Source organism: Mastigoproctus giganteus, chromosome 13 (genome assembly GCF_048544385.1).
Source record: "Mastigoproctus giganteus isolate SK-2022 chromosome 13, ASM4854438v1, whole genome shotgun sequence".
Classification (NCBI taxonomy): Eukaryota; Metazoa; Arthropoda; class Arachnida; order Uropygi; family Thelyphonidae; genus Mastigoproctus; species Mastigoproctus giganteus.
Genome location: NC_143587.1, coordinates 133,863,231 through 133,876,359, shown reverse-complemented (window position 1 = coordinate 133,876,359; position 13,129 = coordinate 133,863,231). Strand labels below are relative to the sequence as shown.

Here is a 13,129-nt window from a genome sequence, read left to right as displayed (position 1 = left end):
ACAAAAACTTTATTATGAAATTATTTTTACTTACATTATTATTTTTTACTTATTTTTTTAAAGAAGAACTCTTTATTATACACTTGAATAATAAATTTATGCTTAATAAACTGCGTTAATATACTTAATTCGTTATTCTTATTCTAAAAACATTACCGGTACTACTAAAGTAACAATATCAGGAAAATAAATTTGTAGAGTACTTTTCAAATCCTTTTAATTTCCAATTTTTTCTGATAGCAAAGAATGAGTACCGGCACATATTTTTTTACAAAAAAAAAAAAAGCACTGGTTATAACACTCTACATATTTCAGTACCGAGTTATATGAATTTCGTATCAAGTTATAATGTTACGTGTGTAAAACCTAAGTAGTTATAATAGATAATAAATTTAGCTATCTATTGCCACCCATGTGATTCGAACTCTCTGCTGGCTATCTATGCCAAATCACCAATTCTAAAAACTCTACGAATATTACTGTCATACGTTATGATCTATGTGACAAGTTAAATCATAAGCAGTGCTACAATTTTATTTATAATCCTCTGCTGATTATAAGTTATGTAGAAGCTACCAGTATCTGCTATATTGATATGAAAACTATGGTGGTAGATATAATGCCAGCAGAAATCAACTGTGGTTTTCTATGCAATTACAAGGCTGAGTATTATGTCCTGTTCCAGAAGGGTCCGCAAATGTTTTACATTTTGCACATTTTTTTTTGGACTGCTTTACTGCTCTAGTCTGGGGCATGATTTCCATTTAAATACAAATTAAACTTAATTGATTAATTGACAATATTATACTATACTAAACTGAAAGATTGATAATACAGTGCTACGTATTACGCTATCAAATTTGAGATATATGTTATGCAATTCCATATTGATCTAATATACTACAAGGGTGGCAAGTTTTGAATGGTGCAAGGTTCTAGGGATACTAAGTAGTAATATACAAAATCTCTATCTAAATTCAAAATAAACTAAGGGGTGTGACTAGGACTATAAAGCTACATTGTTATGACAATTAAGTCAATAAAATGGCAAAAATTTATCTAAAGCTTATCCATTTTCTGGAGCTGTAAAATCTTCTCACAGATATGGTTATCCTTGTTCCAAGTTCTAAGGATAAGTTATATAACCATCATGCAGTGTATACACTGGTATTCCAGTAAGCACATACCAAAACTCCACCATGTTTTCAATGTTAGTTGATTGGTGCATTAACTACTATGTCTGCACAAGTGTGTATTCATGAGGTGTATTCACAAACATATATTGTTTGTGGTCTTAATAATTCTGGCATGGGAGTATAACCCTTCTTCCTCCAACTGAGATCATACTCGACTGAAGAGACTTAAGGATTCCACCACTGAAGGGCTGGGATTTGAACCAGACCTCTGAAAACGATATTTAAGTGTTTTGTCAATTGTTTTTGTTGTTGTTTGGTTTTTAGGAGCATTAGGAACTAAAGCCATATTGCTCCGGGGATATGCGGTGGTCATTCCCTGATCTTTCCGCATCCTATGTATTTGGTGGTCATGGGCTCGAACCCCGGTCTAATTTTCAATTGTATGAGTGATTATAGACAGCCATCATCATCAGCCATTTTCAATCCACTGCAGGATGAAGGCCTCTCCAGCAACTTTCCAGTTCCTTCTGTTTTGAGCACTGGCCATCCATTTACGACCCACAAACTCATGAATTTCATCTATCCATCTCCGCCTTTGTCTTCCAGGTTTTCTTCTAGCTCCTCTTGGGTACCATTCTGTTATTTTCTTAGTCCATCTGTCATCATGTCTTCGAGCTATATGTCCTGCCCAAGACCATTTTAGTTCTTTAGTTTTGATAAGAATGTCCTTTACTTGAGTTTGCTGCCTAATCCATGTGTTTCTCTTCTTATCTAACAGTCTGATTTCCAATATAATTTGTTCCATTCTTCGCTGTGTAGTTCTTAGCTTCTCTTCCATTCTTTTGGTCAGTGCCCAAGTTTCACTTCCATAAGTCATGGTGGGGAGTATACATTGATTCATTATTTTACGTTTCAGACAAACTGGGATATTGCTCTTCAGTATGTGACTATATTTCCTGAATGCTATCCATCCAAAATTTATTCTTCTCTTGACTTCCAGCCATTTATCATTATTACAGCCAATAACTTGTCCCAGATAAGTATATGACTCCACCTTTTCAATTACTGCTCCTTCAATCATTATTTCCCTTTCCGTGGCATACTTGTTCATCATTACTTTTGTTTTAGCCATATTCATCTTTAGTCCAGAATCCTTACTAACTGTGCATAACTGATTAAGATTTTCCTCTAATTCTTTGGGATCATGGCTTATGACCACAATTTCATCTGCAAATCGTAAATGGTTTAGGTACTCTCCGTTCACATTGACTCCTTTCTGCGACCAGTCTAATCTTCTGAAAGCTTCCTCGAGGGCAGCAGTAAACAGCTTCGGAGATATTGTGTCTCCTTGTCGAACTCCTTTCTCGATTTTAAATTTGCTACTGTCTTTGTCTAGTCTAATAAAGGATGTAGCACTCTCATATATTTTCTTCAAAATCATAATATATGGAGTATCTATGCCTTGTCTTTCCAGTGCCCGAAACATTGCCTTATGCTGTATGGAGTCAAATGCCTTTTCATAATCCACGAATGCCAGGCATAATGGTGTTTTATATTCATTTGCTTTCTCCATTAGCTATGATATTACGTGAAGGTGATCCATAGTTGAGAATCCTGTCCTAAAGCCAGCTTGCTCTTTCGGTTGATTCTCATCAAGTATTCTTTCTAATCTGTTAGTAATGACCCTTGTGAACAACTTGTAGATATGGGATAACAAGCTAATTGGTCTATAATTTCCAATTTCTGATTTATCTCCTTTCTTATGCAGCAAAACTATGATTGCATTATTCCACTGCATAGGCATCACACCTTTTCTAATGCACTTTGTGAAGAGCCTTGCCAGTTTTTGTGTTATGTCTCTTCCTCCCAATTTTAACAACTCTACAGTAACTTCATCTTCCCCCGGGGCTTTCCGATTCTTCATTTTCTTCAATGCATGTTCTACCTCATCAGGAAGAATATCGGGTATGTCGTATGTGTTTCTACTTTGCAATCCATCTTCCCCACTGCTGGTATCATTCCCTCGCTCCTTGTATAATTCTCTATAGTAGTCTTCTGCTATTTGAATTATGCCTTCTCTGCTGTTTATAAGTACACCGTCGCTATTCTTCAGTTTCAGTATCATTTGTCTTTCTGTCTTTCTAAAAAGGATTTAAATCAGCAGCTCATGGCTGCTGATTTAAATCCTTTGTTTTCCCTTAATGCTTGTTCTACTTTTCTTGTGTTAAATCTTCTTATGTCCTCTCTGAGTCTCTTTCTAATGGCTTTGCATAACTCAGTATACTCAATTTTCTCCCTGTCAGTGTTTTTCTTGCTCTTCATTTGTCGTCTTTGGTTCATCATGACAAGTGTTTCTTGACTAATTTTTTCTTCTTTGGATTTCTGTTTCCCTATAGGTTTCTTGGGCTTTATCACTTTCAGAAAGTTGTAATATTCCTCGTCGATATCTTGGTCCTGAGCAGTCTGCAGAAGCTCAAACTTGTTCTTAAGTTCCAGTACATACTGCTTTTTCTCCTCCTCTGTTATTTCAAAGACCTTTGTATTATTTACTAGAGTCAGTTTCTTCCTTTCCTACATCTATATCAAGTGTACATCTTACCATTCTGTGATCACTTCCAACATTTACCTTATTCAGGACGGTAATATCATTCACAATATATCTTCTGTTAGTAAGGATGAAGTCGATTTCATTAGTTGTTAATCCATTTGGACTCTTCCATGTCCACTTTCTGTTCACCCTTTTCTTGAAAAAAGTGTTCATTACTGACATTCCTTGAGATTCTGCAAATTCCACAAGTCTTTCACCTCTTTTATTTCTTTCACCAATTCCAGCCAATAGACAGCCAGTATCAATCAATTCCTAGACATTGAAGAGGCATTTTATTTGAAGGATTAAATAAACTGAATGCTAATCGAATCTCTACTCTTTTTCAAATGACACAAAAAAGGGAACACAAATTGAAAAAAAAGTTAACAAAAGTGATGTGTAGAAGTTTACATATTCATCCAGAAAGCAAGTGACTGTTGGAATAAACTTCCACTGATGTTGTGGAAGTGAGTTTTTTTTTTTTTTTTTTCGTTCTTTTTTGACTGGTTGGCTGTGCTATATACATAAACGCTAGAAAGAAGGTGATGAATCACAGAATCACACTGGTCCACTTGATATTGATGGTTCGACTGTTGATGATCCTGAAAAACAGAATAATTATTTTGCATCTACATTCACATATGAGGAAAGTGGAAGAGAAATTGTTAAAGTTAAACATAAAAAAGGCACTTGAGGTGGATGGGATCTATCTAGTCATACAAAGGGAGGAAGCAAAGGATATAAGCAAACACTTAGTCATAATTATGAGAGCAAGTCCCCACAGATTTGCAACTGTATCCTCAATTCACAAAGGGGAATGGAATCAAAGGGTGACATGAGTAATTACAGACCTGTTAGTTTAACTTCTGTTCCAGGGAAAATAATGGAGTCACTGGTTAAAGAAGCAATGACAAACAATCTAGACAAGACTGCAATTATACTTTGGACACAGCATGGGTTTGTTAAGAAGAAATCTTGTCTGATCAATTTGATTGGATACTACAAGTCAGTCACACAAGAACTGGATGCAAAAAATAATTTTGATGCCATATACAGTAGAGTCCCGATTTTCTAATCTGTTATCTGAGTTAGCTCAATTTTTATTTAATGGCTAAATGATGTTTGTGTTCATATGCATGATGAGTAAGACTGTGCTGATTCAGGGAATTTAGATGACTCATCTCCCTCCACCCACTCACCACAAAACCTCAACAGTTTAATCTGTCAGGTTCAGTTTTGACATCTCGTTCAGGTGATTTTGCTGTGACAAAAAAAAAATTCAATTTTCTGTTTATACTCCAGCATGGTAAGCACTTCCTAATTCATTTCACAAATATACGTGGTCTCAATTCTAATCTCAACGATGTCCATTTCCACTTGCAGTCTGCCAAACCCCATGTACTTTTTCTAACAGAATCTCAGTTATTGGTTGATTCAACTACTGCTCATCTCAGATGCCCAACTTATTCGCTGTATGATTCCTTTCGTCTCAAAGGTGGTACTTGTGCATATGTCCGTTCTGATATTCCCTGTCAGAGACTTGGCAATTTGGAATCTCCTCTCTTTAATCTTCTCTGGCTTAAAATCTCTCTACCTCATTGTGTCAAATTCATCTGTTGTCTCTACCGTTCTCCAAACTCCACTAATCTCTTGGAGCGCTTTGACTTCCTCTCTTTGCAACTTGACTTCCACCAGTCCAACTTTCCTAACAGTAAGGTAATTTTCCTTGGTGATTTTAATGTTCACAACTCCAGCTGGCTTCCATTTTCTAGTCACACCAACCCAGCTGGTCGAGATGCTGAGGCTTTTGCAATTACTAATGATTTTACACAGATGGTTCATTTACCTACAAGAATACTGGACAATCCCAATCATACAGCCAATACGCTTGATCTTTTTCTCACAAACAACCCTTCTAAGTACACAGTGCCTAAAGGAAGAGAAATTGTTAAAGTTAAACATAAAAAAGGCACTTGAGGTGGATGGGATCTATCTAGTCATACAAAGGGAGGAAGCAAAGGATATAAGCAAACACTTAGTCATAATTATGAGAGCAAGTCCCCACAGATTTGCAACTGTATCCTCAATTCACAAAATTTATTGTTTCTTCTCCAATGGAACCTTTATCTCATGGCTATTCCCAACCTCATGTTGTTTGGCATTACAAGAATGAAAATGGGATGACCTGCGAGCCTTCTTTTCCTTGGTCGGTTTACTGCTTCAAAACTTCTGATGTCAACGTTTGCTCAGACTGTGTCAGAGAAATTATTCTTGCAGGAATGGAATCGTTTATCCCACACTCCACTTTAAAATCTCGTCCTTTATCTAAATCTTCGTTTTCCAATAAATGTGCTAAGGCTGTTCAAGAGAAGAATGTTGCATATCATAATTGGCTTGTTTCTAATTCTTCAGTTTCATTTTCTGCCGACACCAAAGCTCGCAACAATTGTAAAGCAGTTATTAATCAGTCCAAACTAGAGTTTGAACAGGCTAAGAGTAGAAAACTTGCTTCTTGCCCTAATGGTGGCTGAGCATTCTGGTCTCTTGCCAAAGCTATTGGCTGCAACTTTTGACCATCTCTGCTCCCACCTCTGTCCAAACCAGATGGTTCTGTTGTCACTTCAGCCAAGGATAAAGCTGACCTGTTAGCATCCCATTTTTCTTCCAACTCATGTATTAATGATCTTGGCAAAACACCTCCCACCATTCCCAACACGCTCCATTCAATGCCTCCTGTGGTCTTCCGTCAGAAGGATTTTGACGAATCTTGATGCTAAGAAAGCTCCAGGTCCCAATGGTATTTCTCCACTTGTTCTCAACACCTGTGCTCCTGAACTTACTCCTATTCTTTGTCGCCTTTTTTCACTTTCTCATTTCAAAGGTGTTTTTCCTTCTGCTTGGAAATTTGCTCATATCCAGCCAGTTCCTAAAATGGGTGACAAATCCCTCCCATCCAATTATCATCCCATTACAATTACTTCTACTCTTTCTAAAGTAATGGAGAAATCAATTAACCGCCAACTCTTAAACCACCTAGAAACCTTCCATCTGATCAACGATAGCCAGTATGGATTCTGTCAGTGTCGATTCACTGGTGATATTCTGGCTTATGTTACCCATTTATGGCCTAATTCAATGGAAAGGTTCGGTGAAACACAAGTAGTTGCTCTTGATATCTCAAAGACTTTCGATCATGTTTGGCACAAAGGTCTTCTAAACAAGCTTAAATCTTATGGTTTGCCAACTGTTTTTAGTAATTGGTTATCCAGTTTTCTCTCTGAACGCTTACCGAGGGTGATGGTAGATGGCTCTCTGTCTTCTAACTTCTCCACTAATGCCGGTGTCCGCCAAGGTTCGGTTCTTTCCCCCTACTCTTTTCCTCTTGTATATTAATGACTTTCTTCCGTTGACTGGAATTCCTATCCATAGTTTTGCCGATGATAGCACATTGCATTCCACTTTCCATTTTGAGAAATCTTTTCCTGGTCAATCAGCTTCAACTTCTCGAAAATCTGCTACCAATTCCTTAAATGCCAATCTTCAGGTAATTCTCCAGTGGGGAAAAGACAAGTTAGTTGATTTCAACCCTTCTAAAACTCAGTCTTGTCTTATATCTCGCAAAAAGGATTCTTCTGCTTTTATGTTTTATCTTTAGTGACACTTAGATTTCTAAGCAAAATGATAGATCTCTTTTGGGGATTACCCTGACTTCTATCCCAATATTACCCAATCTCTCTTGGCACAAGCACATTACAAATATTGCTTCCTCTGCATCTAAAAAACTTGGTTTTCTCTTTCGCTCACGGCGTTACTTTTCTTCCAAACAGCTGCTCACTCTGTATAAATCACAATACCGGCCTGCTATGGAATATTGTTCCGACATCTGGGTGGTGCCCCCAAAACCTCTCTCAGGCTTCTTGATTCCATTCAGAAGAGGGCAGTTAGGTTAATTAATGATTCATCTCTAACAGAGTCTCTCCACTCACTGTCTCATAGACGTACTGTTTCTGCTGCATGCCTCTTCTACAGATACTTCCATGGGCACTGTTCTTCTGAATTGGCTTCTATAATTCCCGCTCTCTCTCTCTCTCTCTCTCTCTCTCTTTCAAAACAGTCCGAACACATGCCGCCACCAGCCAACATCCATTTACTGTCCAACTTCAAACTCACAGTCCAATGTCAACAAATATCTTCTTTTGTCTTCTCAACTTCCAACCCAAGCATGGTACTAAGTACTATAGGTTCTAATACCTCTCGTGTTTTGGGTTTCCATAAAAAAAAAATAATAATAAATGACAACCAGGTCAGTAGACTTTACAATAAATTGTCAATACAAATATTTATCATATTTAGTAGTCACGGGCTTGAACCCTGGTCCACTCAAGGAAAGCATGCTATGCACTCCCGCTTCTGACCACTCAGCTACATCAGGCCTACCACTAGTTTATCGGTGTAGATGATGTGTGTCTGGGTCTCAAAAATGTCGCATTCGGAAGGCCTAAATGTGATTGAGACCACATTGCGATACATCGAACAGCAGAATGAGAGTACGCCCACTGATCTACTGTTGTTGAGATGCCTGAGAAATATTGCAGCAAACAAGAGAGGAACCTCTTTAAAACAGAAGATTTTGAAAGAATTTTTTTCTAAAGCCTGATGCTGTAAGCATGATGATGCATGTACAGTACATACAGTATGTTTATGGCCTATGTAAAAATTTAATACTATGTAAGTAAATAAACACAGGCTCACACGAGAAGCACAGAAAATTTCGGCAAAGTTTTGCCGTGAAAGTAGAGTATACCATACTTTGCGTACCACACTTGTAGTGTTGCTTGCTCAGTAAACAGACGATGGATGTTATTGGTCTTTAGTAGAAGTCGAAAATGATATACAGGTAGGCATGACAAACGATGTACTGATTGGTGCATGAACAGAAATTATGATAACATCGGTTTAGTCATTGGTTAGCATTACAATGTGTATTATTGAATAAAGAACAGTGCATAATTAGTTTTGAAATGAACAGCATAAAGATAATATTAGCAATAAATCTTTTAAAGTTGGAAGAAATTTGTGGGAAAAAATGAAACGTTGCTTTAACTTCCTTGATTTTTTGATTTCATCAAAAAATCAAGGAAGTTAAAGCAACGTTTCATTTTCTTTGTTCAGGAAGATTCATAGTAATTCAAAAATAAATAATAGGAACACTTATAAACTACTTTTTTTTATGTAATCAGGTTACTGTGAACTAAATGATCAAGCCACATAAAAAAATATTTATTTATCCCAATACCTATTACAATGTAGTAAGGTAATTGATATCTTGATTATGTTTCAGAATTCAATTTGAGATTCATTTGCAATAGCTAACTGTGGACATATCTATGGACATAAGCAGCCAAACAGACTTCTAACTGTAACTGAAATATACTCTAATTAGCTATGATACACATACCTTTTTCTGAATATTGTCAGTTTGCAATTTATAGTGTTGAAGAGAGCACCAAGAAGACCTCCTATCATGAAATACAGTGTATTATATGCAAATATAATTAATAATATAATTAATCAAAATAAAATCCATTTTTCATATATTAATATATAGAGAAAAAGAATTGCAAGATTTACAAATAAAGAACAATCATATTTTATATATTAATCTTTGTGTACGGAAATGTAAATATGATGAACACAAAAAAATAAATAATATCAAAGTCTTGGAGGCAAATTAAGAGTACAATCCAGGGACAATTTGATTGAAATGACATCTTGGAGGACACAAAATATGGTTTTGTTGAGAGAAAATTATGTTGAAATAACCTAGTTTGGCACAGTTACTCATGTTCGATGTAGGGAGAATTTTAGCAAGACTCAGTCCCTCATGAGAGGTTACTGTATAAGCTGGAACATGTTGGGATTACTGGAAAGATTCTAAAATGGATTACAGGTTGGCTGCAGGGCAGAAGGCAATCATTAAAGGATATTCTTCAGATTAGTATAATGTCAGAAGTGGAGTCCTTCAGGATCAATTCTTGGACCACTGTTGTTTCTAATTTTCAAAAACAACATTGACGAGGGGATAAAAGCTGTGATATCAAAATTGGGAGAGTGTTTAATGATTAGTGCCAAGCAGCACTATTTTCAGGATGACATGAACAGGCATCAAGGATGGTCAGAGAGGTGGTAGCTATGTTCTAATGCAGAAAAAAGCAAGGTTTTACACTTGGGGAATACCAATGCCAAAATAACTTATATACTTGGTGAGGTTGAATTAAAAACAGTAGACAAAGAAAGAGATGTGGATAGATATGATGTTCTCTGAGAAGTACAGAGATGGTCAAGAAAGCTCTTGGTATTCTATCAATGATTTATTGAACAATAGTAGCCTGTGGAGATAAGGAGGTCAGTCTCACTATGAGGCAATTGCAATAAGACTTCACTTGGAATACTGTGTACAAATATGAACACTTCAGCTGAAAAAGACATTTAGCCTCTGGAAAAGGCCCACAGATAGGCAACCAGTGAGATCTGCAAAAGGGGCAACGATATGAGGAAACACTTCAATTATATGAGTAACACAGCTTGGCAACAAGCACCCGAGGGGGGGGAAGGAGACGTACGTGAAGTATATAAGGCTTCGAGAGGAGATAATAAAATGAATGAAAGTGAAGTTTTCTGTTATAAAGGATTCCAGATCTGGGGGGGGGGGGGGGGCATAAATTCAAATTATGTGGAAAGTGGTTTAGATTGGATTGCAGGAAATTTTCTTTTAGCCATTGATTACTGGAACAAGTTAACTCAGCAAGTAGTTGAGACTGGTGGCTTACAGAAATTTAAAGATCAACTAGATAGCTACCTTTGAGAAGATAAGCACACAATTAGCCTATTTTCTTTAATTCTTTGGCTGGTGTTAAAAAGTTACTTTTCTCCTTTATGGGCAACTGCCAATGAGTTAACAATTAATCCAATTCTGTTGAGTGAACTAGGCATTAGCATTAGTAGAGGCATACGTTGCAAGAAAGCAAGCTTATGCCACATCAGCTGGAAAAAAAAAACACCCTCCCATTTCACCCTCCATTCATTCCAAATGCCTGTTCAGCTCAGCCTTAAATTTATTTAGGCTATCAAGTTCCACCAATCAACTACCTGTTGGCTAAAGGCAAATTTCTGCACATCTATTCTATAACTGTCTTTCCTCAATTTGAATCTATGCCCCCTCAGGTTCTTAATCTGAGCAAGAGGAAGAATCCCATCAGCATTTCATCTTGCTCAACTCATTCAAGGCCTTAAACACCTCAATCAGATCACCTCACAGATGCCTACTCTCCAGGCACTGCAATTTGCAGAACTTAAGCCTTTCTTGGTAAGAGCACCCCTTTGTTCCCCCTCACCAATCTTGTTGCCCTTCTTTGTAGTCGTTCTAGCAACTCTACATCCTTCTTAAAAATGAGGCCCCCAGACTTGTACACAGTACTCTAGGTGTGGCCTAACCATTGCCTTGTAATTGCCTTAAAATGGATTGTATGGAAGGAAAAGATAATGTCGATAGTCCTTGAGCTTCTGGATGGTAAGGGCAATAATTGCGATCTCTAGGACAGTGTTCATTTGAGAAATCCCCTACACCATCTAGAGATTTAGTCCAATGCACCTGGAAATTAATTAGGAAACTGGATTCTTATTTTGTGTTTAATGATATGAATTTTTTTACACCCCACTGACTTGTGTCAACCAAGGTGCATTCTGGCTTTTTTTCTATTATTTTAGGCAATAAAAAATTTATATATACAGTGCAACTTAAATATCTGTGCACAGTTATACTGCAGTTTCAGATATAATGTGAGTATGATCATTGTCCCACAAGAGGAATATAAAAATAAAATGTAGTTTGTGGCAAAAACACAAATTTCACAATATACAATTACAGAAGGGAACCAGCTAATCATATAATTTCCAGTCTGGACAACCAAGCTGCAGTACATTCCCTCAATTAGGTAATTAAACTTTTATAAACAACAGTAGTTATACAAGAGTAATTACTGTAGAGGTTCAATAAAAAATATATTAATTGCACATTGTTTAAATATACGATAACTTCTCATACCTTTTTATAGAAATTTCCTATTGAGAAGTTATCTTATATTTAAACAATATTATTAAAAGTAGGAAGAACTGAGCTTCATTACTCTTATATTTTGAAATTAATTGCACATGTAACACCCGCAAAACGAAACATTTTCTTCTCATAGAGGAACCAGCTACCATATTTGTCAGTTGCAATATATTCGGTTATATATTTTGCATGTGACATTCTTTCCAAGGATTAAATCACTTGCAGAATGCAAAAAATTCTAAAGACAATGTGAAAGCATGCATGAATTGAGAAACAATCTGTACATTTTCATAAGTTGCTGCTACTGACCACAATTAGTTCTCTGCAATAATTATATTGCAGTTGCTGTAAAATTCACTTATGTTGTTTATAGCCGAAAGCAGTCATTCTCTCGTATTCTCCCTTCATCTTGTCTAGAGTATTCACCCAAACATTTTGGCACAGTGGCATAATAAAGTGATTCCCCTATGGTCGTTACATTCTCTTCCGGACCCTCTCTTAAAAATTGATATGATGATTCCCTTTGTCCAATCATCTGGTATTCCTTTCTCTTTCCAAACTAGGCTGATAATATCATACAGCCATTTTAATCCAATATGGCCACCAAATATGGAGGATGTGGAAAGGTCAGGGGGAATGACCACCACATATACCCAGAGTAATATGGCCTTAGTTGCTAATGCTCCTAAAAACCAAATAACAGATTTAAAGCCAATATTGCCAGCAACCCTAATAACTTCAACCAGTAACTCATGAACTACAGGTGACTTTTCATTGCTTCTTTTACTTCACCAAGACCAACTTTTGGGCTCCCTTTTCCCACCGCAAATTCTTCTTTCCTTACATCTTCCATTCCATTGGCATTAAACAGGGTTGTAAAATAGTCCTGCCACTGTTTCCTGATTTTTCACCTGCATCAACTAGGAACCCTGGTTCTTCATTGTTCCTTTTCTTATTCCTCAACATCCCATATATCATTTTTTGATTTCCATTAATATCCTCTAATTTTTGTGTAAACTCTGTCCAACTTTTGTCCTTTTCCTCTTTTACAATTCTCTTTGCTTCTTTTTTCCTTCTCATTATATGCTTTTCTGTCCTCTTCCAAATTGTTTTCATAAATTTCTTGAAAGCATCATTCTTCAATTTCACTGCCCTTTTAACACTGTCATTCCACCAGTGTGTCTCTCTTTCTTTTATGATTCCTCCAGTTCTCCCACACACCTGTACAGCAGTTTGTACCATCACCTTCTTAAATTTTCCCCATTCCTCGTTCACATGGATTTATTGAATGAT

General features: G+C 36.6%; 1 protein-coding gene across 1 annotated transcript in view; it reads right to left on the bottom strand.

Annotated features, from left to right (window-relative positions):
* LOC150076454 (H(+)/Cl(-) exchange transporter 7-like) overlaps positions 1 to 13,129 on the bottom strand; it is a 474,124-nt gene that overhangs the window by 182,200 nt on the left and 278,795 nt on the right. Inside the window, exon 12 of the mRNA XM_090387363.1 lies at positions 9,182 to 9,242. Within this exon, the coding sequence (XP_090243489.1) occupies positions 9,182 to 9,242 (61 nt within the window). The remainder of the gene's footprint in view (positions 1 to 9,181; positions 9,243 to 13,129) is intronic.